The following is a 19,348-nucleotide window of genomic DNA, read 5'->3' as shown; positions in this document are numbered from 1 at the left end:
GCTTAAGGGTATTGAGGAAATTTTATTAAGGGGTGCTTAAGGGTCAAAGCTGTATAACTGAGAGGAGACCTCCACATAGCCTTTAAAGGAATGCGGAGAACCGACCAGGGCTTCTGACCTAATGTCCAATCCTCTCCTTCTCGTGGTGCACCCTGTTGGGTATCTACTTTGATACTGAACGAACGAGGATGGGCTGGCAATTTGGGATTTAGCCGACCAAATTGTATTCTTATTGGTTAAACCAAAATAAAAAATGATGGTACAACATGACAAAATTTCATGCCGGCTGGGGCGTCGCCCGGTTAAACAAGGCCCCCGTTGTTTTCGCCAGGGAACCAGGGCGAACAGCGAAAAGTCAGCTACTGGAACAAATCTGAAAACAAACCCCAACTCAACATCACCAGAGTTAAAGATCGGTACTATCAATGTAAGAAGCCTGAATGGCAAAGAAATGGAGCTAGCTGAGGAATTAGATAAGTACCAGATCGACATAATAGGGGTGACTGAAACAAAAAAGACCAAAACTGGTGAGATCTTTCTGAGCAATAAATACAAAATGTTATATTCAGGCAATGACAATCAAGGAAAAGAAGGAGTAGCCATAGTATTCAACACAAAATACGAGGCTAATCTTCTTGAATGGCAGTCAGTCTCAAGTAGAGTAATGTGGGCAAATATGAGAATGGGGAACTGGACAATGAGACTTATTTGTGCCTATGGTCCCACAGAAGGTTCTACTAAGGTAGAAGTGGAGGCTTTAGAAAAAGCAACTGACACAATGAAAAAGGAAAAGTTGGTCCTTGTTGGGGATCTAAATAGCAGAGTAGGAAATGATTGTGAGACATACAAAAATATTTTGGGAAAATTTGGAGAAAAGAGCAAAGCTAATAATAATGGCAAATATCTGTTGGATTTCTGCTCAGGACATGGACTGGTTATTACTAACACCATGTTCCAACATAAAAATGTGCACAAATTCACATGGAGAGAAGAGGCTAGGAATAAGAAAAGTCTCATTGACTATGTTATTGTTGATAGTGATGTTTTCTCCCTGGTGCAGGACACTAGAGTGTACAGAGGATTTGAAATTGGAAGTGATCACTATTTAGTCTTGAGCAGGATAAAATTGAATTTCATATTGAAAAGAATAACATGTAAGAAAGTTTTAAAGCGAATAAAAGTTGAGCAGCTCTCAGATGTGAACTGTAGACTAAAATACAGAAATATTATTGAAAAGAAAATGAAAGAGTTTGAGAACAGGAATCAAACCTTGGAGATTCAGTGGCAAACTCTGAAGGAAACATTGATTGATTCTGCCAGAGAGGCATGTGGTGAGGTTGTGTGCAAGGATAAAAAAATCAGAACTCCCTGGTGGACAGGAAGTTAAAGAGGCAGTGAAGGAAAAGAAGAAAGCATATCAAAAGTTCCTGGCAAATAAGTCAGCTTTTACTCTTACAGAATACAGAGACAAATGTAAGAAAGCTAAACAGTGTGTAAAACTAGCTAAACAAAAGTCATGGGAGGACTTTGGCAAGAATATAGAAAATAAATATCAAGAAGGTGGCAAAATATTCTGGAGGTTGTTGAAGAAGCTTAGGAATGGAGGAAAGAGTGCTGTAAAAGGAATTAGAGATGATAAAGGTGAAATGAAAACAGGAGAAAAAGATATCCTTGAAGTATGGAGTAATTACTTTGAAAAACTGCTAAATGAAACAAGCAGTGATGACAGCACAGCGATAAAAAACACTGACCAGGCATGCAGCCAGGAATACATATCCATACTTGAAGTAGAAAAAGCCATCAAAGGCTTGAAATGTGGAAAGGCAGCAGGTGTAGATGATATTCGACCAGAAATGCTGAAGTATAGTGGTATAAGAGTCTTACAGTGGCTGCACTGCATAGTTCAGAAAGCCTGGACAGAGGGACGAATTCCCGATGATTGGAGTAGAGCTCTCATAGTACCCATATATAAAAAGGGAAATAAAACTGAATGTGAGAATTACAGAGGTATTTCCCTACTGAGTGTTCCTGGCAAGATCTATGCAAGTATACTTGAGAAACGGTTGAGAAGAATTGTGGAAGAAAAGCTTGGTGAAGAACAAGCTGGATTCAGGCCAAATAGAGGCTGTCAGGATCAGATCTTCACTTTACGACAAATAGTCGAGAAAGCATGGGAATATAACAAAGATCTGTATTTAAGTTTTGTCGATTTGGAAAAGGCATATGACAAGGTGCCAAGAAAGAAGCTATTCAATGCGCTGCAGTTATATGGTGTCAATGGGGCATTATATCAAGCAATACTTAGTCTTTATTTGAGTTGTGAGTCAGCAGTTAGAATTGAAGGAAGTACAGGAAGATGGTTTAATGTTAAATCTGGTGTGAGACAGGGATGTACATTGTCCCCTCTGTTATTCATTATCTATATGGATCACATTATGAAGGAATGTGGTATTAAACCTGATATCAAAATTGGAGATGTTAATGTCAGCTCTTTGCTTTATGCGGATGATGTTATACTTCTAAATAAATCCGCTACAAGTCTGCAAGATTCTCTGACTAAATTGAATAGCTGTTGTAATAGATATGGTATGAAGGTCAGCAATAAAAAGACAAAGACAATGAAAATAGGCAGAATCATTGAAAATGTCAACTGTGTTGTGAATGGAGAACCTGTAGAACAAGTAAAACATTTCAGCTACTTAGGCACAATTTTTACTGAAGATGGTAAACTAAATATAGAAATAGACAACAGAATCAGCAAAGCTGGTATCGTGGGAAGTCAACTGAATAAATTCATATGGAATAAGAAAGAAATTAGTCGGAACACTAAATTAGCTGTATACAAGACTGTGTTCAAACCAATTTTAACTTATGGATCTGAGAGCTGGGTCAGAAGTAAAACACTTGACCAAAGACTAGAGATCGCAGATATGAGAGTCCTGAGAAAGATTAGAGGCGTGAACAGGTGGCATCAATGGCAATATCATATTAAAAATGAGGATATTAGGAAACAACTTGACATTGTCAGCATCCAGGAATGCGTTAGCAGAGCTAATCTCAGGTGGTATGGTCACTTAAATAGAATGGGAGAGGAAAGATTAGCAAAACAAGTGTTCTCTGCCAGGTTGGCAGGAAAACGACCCAGAGGAAGACCAAGATATAGGTGGATTGATACGGTACAAAGTGCCTTAGACGATAGAAATATAAGATCTGATAATGTTGGAGTCTTGACAAGTAACAGACTGATTTGGAGGAAAATTGTAGATAGGAAGTTAGTAATGATGTAATTTTTTCATGTAGTACTGTCATATCCTGTACACCCCTTGAGGGTACATGGCAGGAATTTGATGATGATGATGATGATAAAATTTTATTATCATTACTTTCATTATAAGGGCATGTTATTTCATTGTTAACCAAAACAAGACCCCAATCATGATCGCACTGCACTCCCAGAGATAATGTCATAGAATAGTATTAAATTTGCTGATATTGCATTCCAACAATATAGAAAGCAGGTATAGTTTTTTTTAAAACTAAATTACAGTGTATAGTTAAGAATTTTGAATTCCAAATTGCAGTTCTATTATTTCACTTGAGTATGCTGCTGTTGCATAACTTTATTCTTGAAATTACTTTGTAGGGTTTACGTGAGCTTCAAGGATTTGACAATACAGATGAAAAACAAGGAATGGGTATCTAAAAGAGCTGCAGCATTAGAAAATGAGAACATATTAGAGTCTTGTAAATTATAATCTTGAAGAATTTCAGTAAACTGTTTGCAATACTATCTTTAAGAGCCCTTTTTTATTTAGGAGAAATATCAGATTAAAGAAGGAAATATACTATTATTAAAAGAAAAGATAAATATCTTGCCATGTCACTGCAATTTAATTTGTACATAAAATACTTATGTTTGTGAACTCTTATTTGCAAATCTTAGCGCTGGCCAATTGGATAACATACCCACTCTCCAACCAACAGGTTGTGTTTGAATCCCAACTTGGGCATGGATGTTGGTAAAAGACTGCTCTAGATGAGCATGATAGTTCTTTGAATATATGGAGCCTATCTTGATTTAAAAAAAAAAAAAAAAAAATTACATCCGCAATATCCTTCCCCCCCCCACCTCTCAGATGCCCACATACACTCCATTCATTGAAATGATGAGGTAATGGTAATGCCAAATATCACATACACGATCACTTATAGTGTAAACAACTATTTGGTAAAAAATTCTAGTTCAAAGTCCCACCAAATGTTTAGTTTTGAAATTGTGCTCAAAATTTCAGGCAATGGCTTATGCTGAAATATCTGAATACAAGACTATTTGGTTTTCCTTAATCTGTCCCTTTTAAGACCTACAGTACAGCAGATATAGATTAGTTCAAGTCTCAGGACACTACTTCCAACCTACCACAGTATAATGCACTGGTGTCCAAAAGATACGGACAAACTATTTTTATCAGTATATGAAAAAGATTTCATGATTACAGTCAAATGTGGACAAATTTATTGCTAGCATAGTAATAAATTACAGAAAAAAATGTGTTATATGTTTCGTACAAATTAAATTGCAGTTTTTCACAAAAATTGCAAATTTCCAAAGGATGTATGTGGTTAAGGAATTAATGTACAGTGCTTACATAAAACTACAGACATTTCAGCATGGAATATGTCCACTCCCAAACTGTGATGCAATTCTCACAACATCGTACCATGCTTATTCAGTAGTTCTCGCGGCAAACTGGCTCACTCCTCCTTCATTTTCTGGAAGAGAATTTTGAGTAGCAATGCATGTCCCAAACATGTTTGGGAATGATCATATGGATATTATACAATCCATGGCTCTCTGCAAAAAAGCATTTTCTCTGTTGTTTCTTGCCTACTTTGTAGCAAGAATTGGAAGTTAGCTCCAATTTTTTTTAACTTTTGGAAATTAAAAACTATTCCAAAAAAAATGTACGAATATTTGAGCACAGTTATTAAGGTAAAATTCTTTTTTCTTCAGAGCTGGACCAAATTGCACTAAGGTAAATAATTAAATCAAGTAATAAATCAAAGTTTCATGAAAATTACAGTGAAATATTTACAAGAAATGAATATTAGTTGTAGGGTGCAAATACTATAATCATAACTCTTCATGCTTTTTGGAGCTGTCTCATTACACCAATATTTATTCAGCTTTTTTTTTTCTTACATGCAGTGCAACTTATAACTCAATTTATCACAAATGGAGCTGCTTTTTTGCAACAATGGCTTCAATTAATATCCCATTATAATTTTCCAATAATTTGTATTGTTGCTGAGTGTTAGGATCACAATTCATATATAGCAAAAGACTTATATAAATTAGTACCCTTGCCCAAATTATGATGCATGAATGTAAATCTCAGCCTCCAAAGGTTATACATGTGTAATGGAACATTTTCATGACATGTTAGGTCTCCAAAAAAATGCAGTGTTGGATAATGAAATCCATACCCACAGTGAGATTTGAATCTACAGGATGATATATAAGTCTTTACACCACTCAGCCAACATAACTAACCATACACTTCTCACACTCTTCCATGAAGATTTTGCATTTTTTTAAAAAAAAACTCTTGTTATAGAAAATTACTGTCTACCCTAAAAGAAATTCATGATGCAAGAATTAGAAAAGTATAAAGACTTAACAATCTTTGAAATAATTTATTAATTGGTATTCTATTTGGATATACAAACTATTACACAATTTTTCCTTGAACTGTGCCAAGAAAGTTTTTTTTTTTTGAAATATACTACACTGTTAATTGACAGGTTTAATTTGATATGGTTTATCAGGTTATATGATAGACTGAAAAAAAAAAGTGCAATTAACATTTCTCTAAAGGAGCATAGTTCAGTAGCTTTTCAATGAGATCTACATGACCAAGCAACATTCTTCGGCAACAGTATCTTTTGAGTCCAAGTGCATCTAAAGCATCTCTGCAAGGAAAGTATAATATATGACAACCTTAAAATACATTAAAAAAAATTAAATGCTACCTTACAAATGAACAAAAAAAATTAGTTTATAATGGTCTTAATATACTTTATCATGTAAAACTATAGCTATAAATAACTGTTTTTACAAAATTACGTACGAACTTAACATTTTCATAACTGTACTAAGACAGAGCATAAATATAACGGGCTTCAGTATAAACTTTCTAAACACACAATTATGGTATTGGTACAAAACTGCTTAGCTAGATATTTCAATGCAATAATATATAAACAAGAAACATTCAAGAATTTTTTTTTATATAACATATTGCTGTTCCAATGCAATGAATAAGTATACTGTAATACATTTTTCACTAATTAAAAATTGCATTATAGTTAAACCAAACACAGTATTGATATAATAATGCAGTGTGCTAAGAATTCATTTATCAGAAAGATAGCTACAGAATCAGATAAGGGGGGGGGGTAAATTTTCAAAGTTAGAAAAAGGTTAAAAAAAATCTTGTTCCTTCTGAATATAGTTTAAAAATGGAACATGATCCCTACCCATAAAAAATACAAGTGACACATTAAAATTTAAAAATTTTTCTGGTGAAGCAGGCCTCTCAGATCACGCTCTATAACACCCTGTACCAAATTGACTGGAAAAGTACATACCTATTTTTTACATCATACAAAAACCCAGTATGAATGCAAATTTAAAGAAGCCTGTGACATTTTTAATAACCATCCTAATCTTAACAATAACAGTGTCATAAAAATCCCAAGAATTTGGATGGCACACGTTCAGTTGAAGTTTTCCAGCAAACCCTGATTTTAAGACTCTAATACTGTTTTATTTCAATTTATATGTATACTTATATGAGTAACTTTGTGTGAACATGTTGCTCTCTAGCTTAATTTATTTTTTTAACCTAATAGATAACAGGACTCTCGCATTGATGTAATAAGGTTTTTATTTTTTATTTTTACAAGAGGTCAGGGTAGTAGTTTTAACGGTTGACGAAATCAATGTAACTTTAGCATACCATGTAGATTGTAATGCAGCTCTGTTTCTTTGTATATATGTGTATATCCTTAATGAAGGTCGAAATGTCGAGTATTTTGGTTTATATTAAACTGAAGTTTTACTTAAACACAGCAATTGTTTCCATAATTTTTATAATGAATAAGTGACGTCCATCAATAAATTTGGATAAAGATATCCAAGACCAGATAGAAATTGCTGCATCAGCAATATCCAAATTATTGTATGCCCACTGTTTGTAGGTCTCTCCTTGGCATTTTGGCAAGAATAGTCTATTCATGCTGAAGGGAAGAAAGAAATGAAGGATATACAAATTGGTCGCCAACATGCAAAAGCATGTGCTTTCTTGTCTTTCGCTGTACTAGTAGTAGCTTGATTTTTGTTGTCGTGTTTTTGCATTATTTTTTATTATTAATTTGTATGATGGATCCAGTATGATGGAACAGTCAACAAGTTCTGTTGTTAAACGTTTCAGTAGCTCTTGCAAAAGAATACCGAATAATGTGCTGACATTCTGCGAAAAAGAATCGTCAGAAGGCCATCTCCTTGTTCCTCTTTCTCAAATAAAAGAACATGCAAGTGCGGGCGTATCGGGGTCGACTGTTAAAAGAATTTGTAGAGAATCAAAAAGTGAAGGTAAGCCAAAATTTAAATCTCCTAAAAAAAAGCACCAGAGAAAGAAAACCATCGAAACCATGGCTTTGAATGATTTTGATGTAGACGTTATATGAAGAACTATTCACAAATTTTACGTGGTCGAGAAAAGAGTGCCAACTGCTCCGAAATTGATTCCTGTGCTTAAAGAAAAAATTAATTTTCCTTGGAAAAGAGAAACTTTAAGGAAAATACTTCATGAAATTGGATTTTGTTTTAAAAACTCCCAGAATAAAAGGAAACTTATCATGGGGTGAAGTGGCAGTATTTGAGAGCAATAAGACGTTTCAGGAAGGAGAAAAGACCGATTGTGTATCTAGATGAAACTTGGATTGATAGTAATTTAACTTATGGAAAATGTTGGCAGTCTAAAGAAGAATGTGGAGTGCTACAAACTGGAAATGCCTCGCGGTGCATAATAATTTTGGGTGCGGGTGGAGAAATGGGTTTTTTACCGAATTCAAACTTACTGTACAAAGCCAATTCAACTACTGGAGATTACCATGGGCAAATGAATTCTACGATCTTCGAAAAGTGAGCAGAAGAAAAACTGATTCCAAACCTTCCTAAAAATGCTGTTGTTATAATTGATGACACTTCATATAACTCTATTCGATTAAACAAAGTTCCAAATTGGTCTAATAAGAAGCAAGTTCTTATGGATTGGATCTCTGCAAATAACATTTGCAGAGAGCTAATTAAATTGGACATGATTGGACTAAACTATTTAAATTGGACATGATGCCCAAAGAGCATAGATTTCTAGCTTTGAGGCTACCACCATATCATTGCGATATTAATGCTATTGAGTATGTTTGGGCAGAAGCGAAAAGTTTCATTCACCATTGCAATGTAACTGGGAATATTGACACGTCGAAACTTAAGTTTTCAGAATAGGCGATTGCAAGTATTATAGTTCAAAACTGGGGGAAAATATTGCTCTCAGGTCACCTCATTGGAAAATATGCATTGGCACAGAGACGGAATTATCGAAGAATTATGCGAACCTTTGGTGATCAGTTTCAGTGAAAGTGATGGCGATTCGGACGACTCGGAAGATTAAAAGGATTTGATAATGGTATTTTTTTCCAACATTTTTTTTTGCATGGGTTTGTTAAAAGTCACAAGTCATAAATAATTAGTCAGTTTAGGACATTAAAGTGTCTCAGTTATCTCAACTGTAAGTTTAGAATATCAAAGTTCATTTGAAAAAATTTGTTTTTCTGTATAATTATTTTTATTTTATAGAAAACTTTCTTAAAAATAAACTTAGTTAAATTTTTGTTTTATGCTATACCTTTTTTAATTTTGTTAATACTCTACGTACATTTTTCCAACTGTTATACAAGCAAAATAGTTACACTTTAAAAACAGCAATGTTCGTAAAAGAAAAGCTAAATTTTCCGACCTGTAATAATAAACAAACGCATCCCAGAAGACAGATTGATTACCCTATTATCGAAATGGATTCTCCTCTGACATGCGCAGAATTGAAGGATCTCTAATCGGTGGGTGAACGATACACATTTCATCATAAGGGTGGTTATGAATGAGAATAAGAGAATGTCTAATTTAGAATCCCCTCCTTTTGAACTCCTGGCTGAAGGTGTCCTTGTCCCATTCAGTAACTTTTGTCTGCTGCATTTATTGCTCTCCAAATTCTAAGAAACAATAACCTCTTCACTATCCATGCCTTCTGCAATCCACATAGTGAAGACATCTTCCTAGGTGACAATGTCCACAACTCCAAATATCTCTTTTTCCAACACCACTGATCAAACTAGATATGTATATATGTTAGTTTTTACTATAAGCCATGACCTGACACCAAATCCAAGATCAAACTGAAACGGCTGCTACATCATCAGTATCCGAATTACACATTTCATGATTCATTTCAAATGAATCACTACTTACCCAGATTCCTGAAAACTCTTCACTCACCCAATACCCTTTATCTAACTAGCTCTCCATCCAAATACACTAACGGTCATCTCTCCTCTCATAATTCATAATCTTGTGCAGGTTTCCTCTCACAGAATGCATACCCTTTCAACCATTCCCAACCTTGTGTCCTTTGGCACCACAAGTGGGATGATCTCCAGAACTTCTATTCTCTGACCCAAACAGCCATTCAAAGTGGGACACAGACATTACCTTCACCAGTCTGGAGGCCTTCATCCACCTTCCCAACCGGGTTCAAAAAAGATGTATTGAAGCAGCTGAAGAAAACATGCAGTCTGCTGGCAAAAAGAACTCTAAAGACCAACATCTTCCATCCAAATGGAAGACATGCCTTCTTGTTCATTGCAAAGGCCATCCAATGCAACTTCTCACCTGCACTTCCAAATGGCAACACTGTTACAGCACTCAAAGGTAATGTTAGCCTCCTAGCATCACTTTTTCTTCAAACTCCTGCATAGATGACTAATGCAAATCACCCATTAATCATGCCAGAAACCATATGTTTCGTGTTGTTTTTGGTAAAAAGGCATCAGAAGAATACTAAACAACTTGGAGAGTGGTCTTCTGATCCTAATAATATCTATTTCTTTTCAAACACTGTGCTTCATAGCTAAAACCTGTCCTTTATCATCCCTACGCTTATTACAACACATGGAAGCAAGCATATATCCAACCTATTTATAAAAAAAAAAATAACTCTGCTCTCAAGTACTTCTCTTTGAAGCCCACCAGATGTATTCTACCAATCTAGATACTGACCTATCAGCCTACACTGCCTACCATTAGACACAGTCAGTGGAAAGTTCCAGAGAAATGCTGTTTCTCTTGACATTTCCAAGGCTTTTGGCATAGATGTCTGCAGACTGCCTTTCTTTGGTCTACCTGCATTGGATAGACAGCTTTCTCTGGTCATCCTCTCTTTGAGCTTTGCCACCAATGCAGAGCCTCTCTCATATGTATGAACAATGTGCTTTCAATCACCATTAATCCTACTCCGAGAAACTATGTAGTGCTCAGCATCAAAATTTGTAACCAATGCCTTAACCACTAATCTCCATACCATCATTATATGTCACAAAAGGAATCTCAGCATATCTCTTACCTTCCATAATACACATCACCAGACAAGATTAGCCCTCTACTCAGAATGACACCTCCAGCCTTTCTTGACATAACATAAATAGCATTTGCTTAAAATGCTATTTTTCATCTGCCCAGCTTCTTACTATATACAAATCATAAATTTGCCCATTCTTAAAATACTGTTCACAGGTTTCAGATAGTGCACCTTAAATCTCCTCAAAATTCTCAATGGTTTTGTTAATTTCCTCCCTACTCAGAAGCTTTTGTTTTGACGAAGTGGGGAGGGCAAACCATATCAGAGTCCAAAAACATTACAAATTTTATTTTTACAGATTCACCAATTCCCTAGAGATTGTATACCACTTTCAAACTGAATCTGAACACAGCAGAAATTACTCTGAAAATTCCACTGAATAGTAATCAGATTTTCTAGAATTGAACTGAAGCACACACTTCTTATTAAAAAAAAAAAAAAAAAAAGACATCCCAATTCAAAGATCACAAAACTTGCAACACCTCTGTCACTGCTGTTTGCTCTGCTTTGACTCACTATCTTCTTAACGTGCTCCCCTTTCAAACATGCTGTGGATGTCAATTCCCCTCTTGGTAACTCCAACCACAATGTTATACACTGTTTCATTGCAATGGAACAATGCATGAGGGTTGTGGTCTCATCCAACAGGTCACAAGACTGAGTTTTGTGTCTTCTGGCACTAGAAGAATGCGTTACCTGCCGGATGAGACTGCATCCAGCTCTCTGGGATGCTCTCTCTTTGACTTATATCTTTCTTTCCATGGTCTGACTATTGCTTCAGTTCTCTTGATCCAGCACCAAATAACAAAAATCATTCTCAGAGGAATGAGAGCCTTGTTCCACCCAAAATCCCCAGTCATCAATCCTAGCCTTGGTTCTCAAAAAAAAAAAGCATGGTAATGCAGCACAACAGCACACTACGAGTGGATCAAGACCAAAACCCCAGCTGCTTGCACTCTACCTATATCGCAGCTTGCAATGTAAAAGAACCATCAACAAATCCAAATCAAATTTTGAAAGTGCCATATGCCACAAACTTGCCTTCTGCCCAAATGGCAGTCAAACCTTCTGGTCCCTTGCCAAGACCGTTGGGTGCAATTTTTGTCCAACCATGCTTCCACCACTTTTACATCCAGATGGTAACATAGTCACCTCACCCAAAGACGAGGCCAACTAACTGACAACACTCTTCTGATTCTTGCACTGATAACCAGGGTCAAGTTCCCCTGATTTTACCAATAACTGTTCACTCCATGTCTCTCAGTCTTCTGACAGAAAGAAATCCAAAGAATCCGTAATGACTTGAACACAAGGTGTAGACTCCTCATTGTATTTCACTACTGTTAAAAACTTGTACCTCAATTAAACACCAATACTGTATCATCTCTTCACTCTATCCTATTCAACTGGTATCTAACCTACACATGGAAACATGGCCCACATCTAGCCATAACAAAGAAAGGTGATAAAAGTCAGCCCACAGACCACAATCTAACTGCTCTTGTTTCTGTTTTCTCTAAAACTATGGAAGTCATCAACAGCTAACACTGCAGACAAATAACTAAATAGCAATATGGATGCCACAACTCTTGATCCAAAGCTGATCTTCTAGCCTCCACCAACCAACTCTGGCCTCAAACCATAGAAAATTTGGAGAAAACTTGTGGTCACTATTGGCATTTCAAATGCATCCAATTGAATTTGACACAGGAACCTATTTATCAAAATGCCATTCTATGGTCTGCCTTGTCATCTTCTGCATCTGGATCACCAGCTTTCTCACTATGAGTCACAGCAGATGGGTTCTTAGATTTCCTCAACCAATACAGGACTATCCCAGGATTCTGTACTTTCACTGACTCTCTTCCTCATGTATATAAATGACCTGCTCTTACAGCATTCAAATCATATCCATAGTTACATTGATGACAGCACACTTCAGTCCTCCTTTTCATTTGACAAACCTTGTAGTGTCCAACTGCTAAAACCCTCAATATCCACCATGACCAATGTCCCATTTTGGTGGTTCAGTGTTTCGAACCACCAAAACTCAGTCCTGTCTGATCTCTTGTAAAAAAAAAGCTCGCACCCTTCCCCAAACTTTCAGTAATATCTTGACATCAAAACACAATCAACTTTCCCTTCTTAGACCGACCAACACCTCCAACCTTGCCTGACACAAACACATGTCAACCATAGCTTCTGCAGCCACCACAAAAGATTTGTGTACTTTTTCCACTTAAGACACTACTTCACACCTTTACAGCCGCTAACTCTCCGAAATCCACCCAAATATAGAATATTGCTCAATGTTTGGGGTGGTACACCAAAAACTTCATTGGTCACTGCTATCCAGAAGAGGACAGTCGGGATAATTAATGATCCCTCTCCCACAAATGTTCAGTTTCTGCCTTATGTCTATTCCACAGATACTTTCACGGACATTGTTCTGCTGAATTAACCATTACCATTCCTCTAAAATTGTAAGAACAAGAAATGATGCTAACCACCACCCATTTATAGTCCTACTCGAAACTTGCTGAGCCAACGTCTCTACCTGTTCATTTCATCTACTCTAATTCTTTGGAACAGCCCTTACCCCAAAATACAACTTTTAGCTGTTTAAAAAAGTGACCTGATTTTCTTTCACTTTCTTCTTACCCTCTTGTTTACACAAGGCACTGTATGCTTGTGTGTGTGTGTGTGTGTGTACACACACAGTCAAATTTGGTTATAACAAGCACAAAGTGACCAACAAAAGTTCACTGTTATAACCATCACTCTATATCAGTGATGAATTTTATGTAACTCCTATTTTTTTTAACTCAATACAATAAAAAAAATAAATTAAAAAAACAAAAGTATTAGAGAGAGAGAGAAAAAATATATAATTACATTCCTAGATATTATTTGTATGAATATGCTTGTATACAACAATATATTTAATATTAAACACAGTTTACTTCTCTGCAATTAAATAACAATACTAATTAACAATAAACACTTAACAATTAGTCTTTTTAAAAACTGGCACAACAATGTTATGTTGGTTTTTAAATCGATTCAGGCAACCAATGGTTGGATGGATTGATTATATACAAAATCATTGTCAGAATTAAACGTTTAGCATTTTCCACTTGAGTTTTTAAGATCGAAACATTTATTGAGAATCCAGCACTTCTCTGTAGTAAACCACTGAAGCAATGCTTAATTGATGCATTTAAAATATGCAAAATAAAGCTTGCATATTTTAAATGTTTTCTTGTTTTGATTAAGTTGTTTTCACGTACTGATATGTAAACATCTGTATTCTTCTGGAATGTCGATACTGCTGAAGAAGACAAAAAAAACTTTTTACATACTTTCAACATTTTTCGCACCACATTCTAACTCATGAATAACTTCGACTTTTTCACAAACTGAGAGATACTTTCTTTCAGCACACGTTTCTGAAGGAAGGGTTCATTTTTAACTGATTTTACATTTGTGGCAGTGTTTGAGTGGAATGAGGGAGGAGGGCCGGAAGTTAGACTACTGGTGATATAGGCAGACTGGGGATGGAAGGAAAAGATCAGGTAATAACCCAGCTAGTAATCCGATGCAGGTCATAAAAGCTAAGTCTCTCCTTTCATTTTTGTCAATTTCAAGAACTACTCAAGCAATTAAGAATATTTGCATAGTTTGTATGGAACATCCGTTAGTACATTTGTTATAAAGGTAAGCAACTGTATGGGAATATGCATAAATTAAAATCCGTGTCCTTTTCCTCATTACAACTGTGATCTCGTTATTTCTGTGCTCATTATAATAAAGTTCAACTATATATATAAAGGCTGAAACATGGATTTCAAATCTAAAAAAAAGATATCACTGCTCCAGCATTGCATTTTAGCACCTATAATTATAGAAGCCAATTCAATCCTCACAGCCAGCTCTCACTATGCCAAACTTGCAATGTGTTTCATAGCAGATAGTGTGCTATAGCGACTCCTTTACTATAGCATTGTCTATAGTTGGCCTTTTCAAAAGTTTGTTATGGTGAGTTATGACAGCAGTGTTTGCTTTTTTCTCTCTCTTCTTCCTTGTATTTATCCATTTTCAAAAATAATAGAGGAAATCATCAACAGTAGGAAAAACTTTAGTGGTTGCTCTAGACCATGCATGGGTAACCTTTCTAGTTTGGGGGCCAAATTATCATTTTGTCTCCGAGTCAAGGGCGGAACCAAATTATTAAATAAAATAAATTAATATTAAATGAATAAAAATAAGTTGCTATTTCATATTTCATTTATTTAAAATATAATGCTTTGATATAAAGCTCTACATAAATTTTATAATATAATGAATGACATAATTTAATGTGAAGATTGGCCTTGTACTTCAACTATGAGACTATCAATATTGACGTTAATATTACTTAAGGATAATCGCATAGAATTTGAGGTTCTCGTCCGAATTTTTGATTTATTGTATTTCATCCTCGAAAAAAACTGTTCACACATATGTGCTGCCGAAAAGACAAATGATTTTTCTTGAAAAGGTTATACAAATATACAAATCCATGCAGTTGATGAATTTGTATATTTTTCTTCCACCAATTAAAATTTATAAAAATCCATCAATGTTGTTAAATTGTGATTTTAGCACTAAATCCACCTGAAGCTCAATAAATTCCAGCTGTAAGTTTTCTGGCACATTATTTACATTGGCATCCATTGGACAGGCAAATATAGCGAATGTGGAGTCTTTGTTTTTGAAGTCGGCAAACCTTGTATCAAATTGCTCTATTAGTGCCTTCAGTTCATCTCCATAACAATTATAAGGGATATTTTTATGAGTTGCTAGAGTAGGAAAATTATAATTTTAAACTCTTATCTGACTTTCCAACAATCTGTTTATTACAAAAAGCTTTAACATGTCCATGCAGTTCATGAACCAATTGTCCTTGTTTTTGCAATTTAAGATTCAGTTCGTTTAGGTATCCAGTGACATCTACAAGGAATGCTAAATCACACACCCACTCATAATCTTTTACTTGGTTAATTGTGTTTCCTTTTATGTCCATAAAATCTGCAATGTCTTCTCTCAGATCATAAAATCGTTTTAACATTTTACCTTTACTCAACCACTTCACTTCACAATAATAACACACATCTTCATAATCCGAAAATACTCCTTAAATTGTGGTGATTAAGTGCACATGACTTAATAGAGTTAATACTGGCTACTACAACTTCCATAACATTTGTGAATTTAATTGATTTTGCACACAGATTTTGTTGGTGGATAATGCAGTGAAAATTTGTTAAATTTTCCAGATGGATCTGTAGTTCTATTGCTCTTTCATGAACTATTCCGTAAATCCCTTCTGCGCACCAACCATTGCAGGGGCTTCATCAGTGCATATGCCAGATAGTGAACTCCATTTAAACCCAAATCTCTCGAAGACTGTGTTGCCTGTTTTAAATATATCTTCACCAGTAGTTGTTCCTTTTAACGGCCGAAGCGCCAATAATTCTTCTGTGATGTTGAAATCCGCATCAACTCCTCGAATAATATTGTTAGTTGTGCTGTATCGGAGGCATCGGTGCTGTCATCCAAAGCAGTTGAAAATGCTTCTAATCTAGCAATCTTCTCTTTTAAACTTTTTTTTTGATATCATCAGCCATAATTTCTATCGTCGGACAACAGTATGTCTCGACAAACGAATATTCTCAAAGTCTTTTTTCTTTTCAAGACATACTTGCAACATCCAGCAGACATTCTTTGATAAATTCTCCTTCACCGGATGACTTAGAATGCTTAGCGATTTTTTCTCTTACCACAAAGCTGGCTTTGACTATGCTGTGGTGCTGCGTTCTTTGATTGTTGAACATTTGCTGCTGGGTATCCAAGTTCTTCTTCAACTTCTGTATTTCATCTTTTCATAGTTGTCCATCAATTTTTGGGTGATCTGCATGTCTCGAAGTAAAGTGTCTCTTCAAGTTGTATTCTTTGTTGATGGATAAGGATTCGTTGCCCAGCAAACATACAGGCAAACCTTTATTCAGAATAAAATAATAATCCTCCATCCATTTGTCTTGAAATTGACGATTCTCTGCATCTACTTTTCTTTTTTTTTTGCAATAACCCCTGACATTGTTCCAAGTTTATAAATGATATTCAGAACTGTTAAACAAAACTGTCTTCTACACCGCAGGCACTGAACAGAACATAACATCAGTGCAGGCACTGAACAAAGCACAACACCAACACAAGTACCGCACTGACACATTGTAACACGTTCACAGATGCCACTAGTCAAAGTGAGAAAGAGACCTTGGTTGGAGAAAACATAGTGTTTTGTGCAAGTCATATGACGTCAGCTTAATGTGAGTTAGTAGAACACACCATGTTTTCTCCCACCACGAATCAGACAAACTTCACTGAAATAGATTAGGGCCAGATCCGGCTGCAGGTTGCCCATATGTGCTCTAGACCTTTCCCAAGCATTTAATCAGGTCTGGCATAAGCACATTCTTACCAGATTTACATTATAGTTTAGTGCCTGTCCTTTCTAAATGAACTGACAATTTCCTAGATTGCTTCCATAGCTCATTCTATCAATGATACTCTTGGGTTGGAAAGACCTGGGTAAGAATCTTGTCTAGGATGTCAGGAACCTTTAGAAGTGTATTTCAATTGAGGATATATTAGTCAGCCTCATACAGAGGCAGCAGGACCAATGAAAAATATTTCATCCACCTGAACAACCATAAGGCTCTGTACTGTTGTCCATACACTTTTTCCTACTCAAACAAGCCCATGTCACAAACTCAGATCCCATCCACAGTTCTGCTGATGACAGGACACCCCATTACTTTTTTTTTCCCATTTGACAAACCTAGCAATGCTCAAATATCAAAAACTTCAAGATCTTCTGTAATCAGGGCTTTAAGCACCATCTCTAAGCCATATTTGAATGGGGTGAGAACAACCTTGTCAAATTCAATACTACCAAAACACAGTTGTCTTAATACTTCACCTCTAATATATCTTTCAAGGTTAGATCAGTTTTCTTGGGATGATATACCCATCTCTAACTCTTCCTGGCATAAGCACATTGCATCAATCGCTTCTTTTGAACTTCAGACATTATGATTATGTTTCACCTGCACAACTGAACACTATATAAATCCCAAATCTGTCCCACTTTACAGTTCTCACATTTGGGGTAGTGTACCACAATCCTCCCTAAAAACACCAATATACTAGAAGAAAGCAAATCTGGTGAAATGATAGCCCATCTCTCATAGAGATGGGCTATTACAGGCCAATGTCAATTAGCGATCAAAATAATACGATTAAAAATGAGATGTTTACTCTGAGAATGCACCTAGAGATTCCTTGGACATAAGAAATGGCCAGATGGTTACTTTTTAGGTAGTTGAAGATGGAACAAGTCTATATTTCTTTATGGCCTTCAATGCAAATTTCTCAAACTACTGCTACATTTGTGACACACAGGTAAGAAATACTATGTCACGTGTGTGTGTGTGTGTATGCATGCACACGTCTTCTGAAAGTGAGAATTCCAAAAGGCATCCCTAGTTGGTGAAGTATAACGAATTCTCGCAAGATGTAACTGCTGCTATTTTTAGTTAAGTGAAAGAGTATTTTAGAAAGAATGGCAATGATTGTGTTTACAAATTCTTATAGCTTTGCTATAATATGAATTTGTAAACTTATAGCAAAAGTGAGAAACATTCTTCAAGCAATCTTGTATTTCAGTCTGAGTACTGGTTGAAGGCTCATTTATTTGTATTTAATGGAATGAAAAATAAGAACAAATTAAACAATGGTTTAACACCACCAATATTTTATCTGATGGCTTATATCCCCCTCTCCCACTGTGGGAGATAGTATTCATTAATGCTATATTAAATTTTTTTTCTCTCTTTTTCTTTTGTCACACCATTAGAATTCACAGCAGGACTGGCTAAATTTTATTTGCTTGCACTTTTATTCTGATTACGGAGTACAATAACAAGCAATGGCAAAAATGTTATATCATTTTTTCCCACGTGAGGGTAACGTAACATTAGCTCTGGATCACAAGTACAATTGAAATAGTAATGTTAGTACTTGAAGACTTTAGTAACCAGGATGCTCAAATATTTTGCTGTTCTCATGCTCATGAATGGCCAGGAGAAGCAATTAGCTAGTGTGAGAAGAGGTTATTTTCTTTTGTCATCAGCATGAATTTCAAGAGAAGGATCTGCAAACTTGTCAGGACTTAATGAAGTGGTTAGCAACATTTTTAGAAGGTGCAAAATATATTCTTAGAGACTATGTCTTTACTACTAAAAATAATTTATAACAAATAAATTTAGAAAGCATGAAGCAGAACAACAAATTGTGTATATGATCTACAAATTACAAATTTGTTTTTTGCTCATTTTGAAAATAAGATGGTCTCAAGAATGAGAGTTTACTATATATATACCAGGTGATTATAAAATAACTTTAAGTGTTCAGAGCCCTCTAGCAAGTAATGTATTGGACGAAACACATTGATATTTGGTAGATGTACACAGTGGAACATGGGGATTCGA

At 35.6% G+C, this 19,348-nt stretch overlaps 2 protein-coding genes across 7 annotated transcripts in view; one reads left to right on the top strand and one right to left on the bottom strand.

Annotated features, from left to right (window-relative positions):
• Window positions 1-3,790, top strand: part of Uxt (Uxt prefoldin-like subunit) — a 68,895-nt gene extending 65,105 nt beyond the window's left edge. For all 5 annotated transcript variants that reach the window (XM_090414589.1, XM_090414588.1, XM_090414590.1 and 2 more), the window contains exon 6: window positions 3,644-3,790. In XM_090414589.1, coding sequence (XP_090270715.1) covers window positions 3,644-3,703 — 60 coding nt within the window. In that variant the 3' untranslated portion in view covers window positions 3,704-3,790. The remainder of the gene's footprint in view (window positions 1-3,643) is intronic.
• A 1,884-nt stretch (window positions 3,791-5,674) lies between these two features.
• Polr2L (DNA-directed RNA polymerases I, II, and III subunit Rpb10) overlaps window positions 5,675-19,348 on the bottom strand; it is a 47,612-nt gene continuing 33,938 nt past the window's right edge. For both annotated transcript variants that reach the window (XM_090414455.1, XM_090414454.1), the window contains one exon: window positions 5,675-5,970. In XM_090414455.1, the coding sequence (XP_090270581.1) occupies window positions 5,859-5,970 (112 nt within the window). In that variant the 3' untranslated portion in view covers window positions 5,675-5,858. The remainder of the gene's footprint in view (window positions 5,971-19,348) is intronic.

Source organism: Typopeltis vanoorti, chromosome 25 (genome assembly GCF_054136105.1).
Source record: "Typopeltis vanoorti isolate ZY-2024b chromosome 25, IOZ_Tvanoo_1.0, whole genome shotgun sequence".
NCBI lineage: Eukaryota > Metazoa > Arthropoda > Arachnida > Uropygi > Thelyphonidae > Typopeltis > Typopeltis vanoorti.
This window is presented reverse-complemented; position numbering and strand designations above follow the sequence as displayed.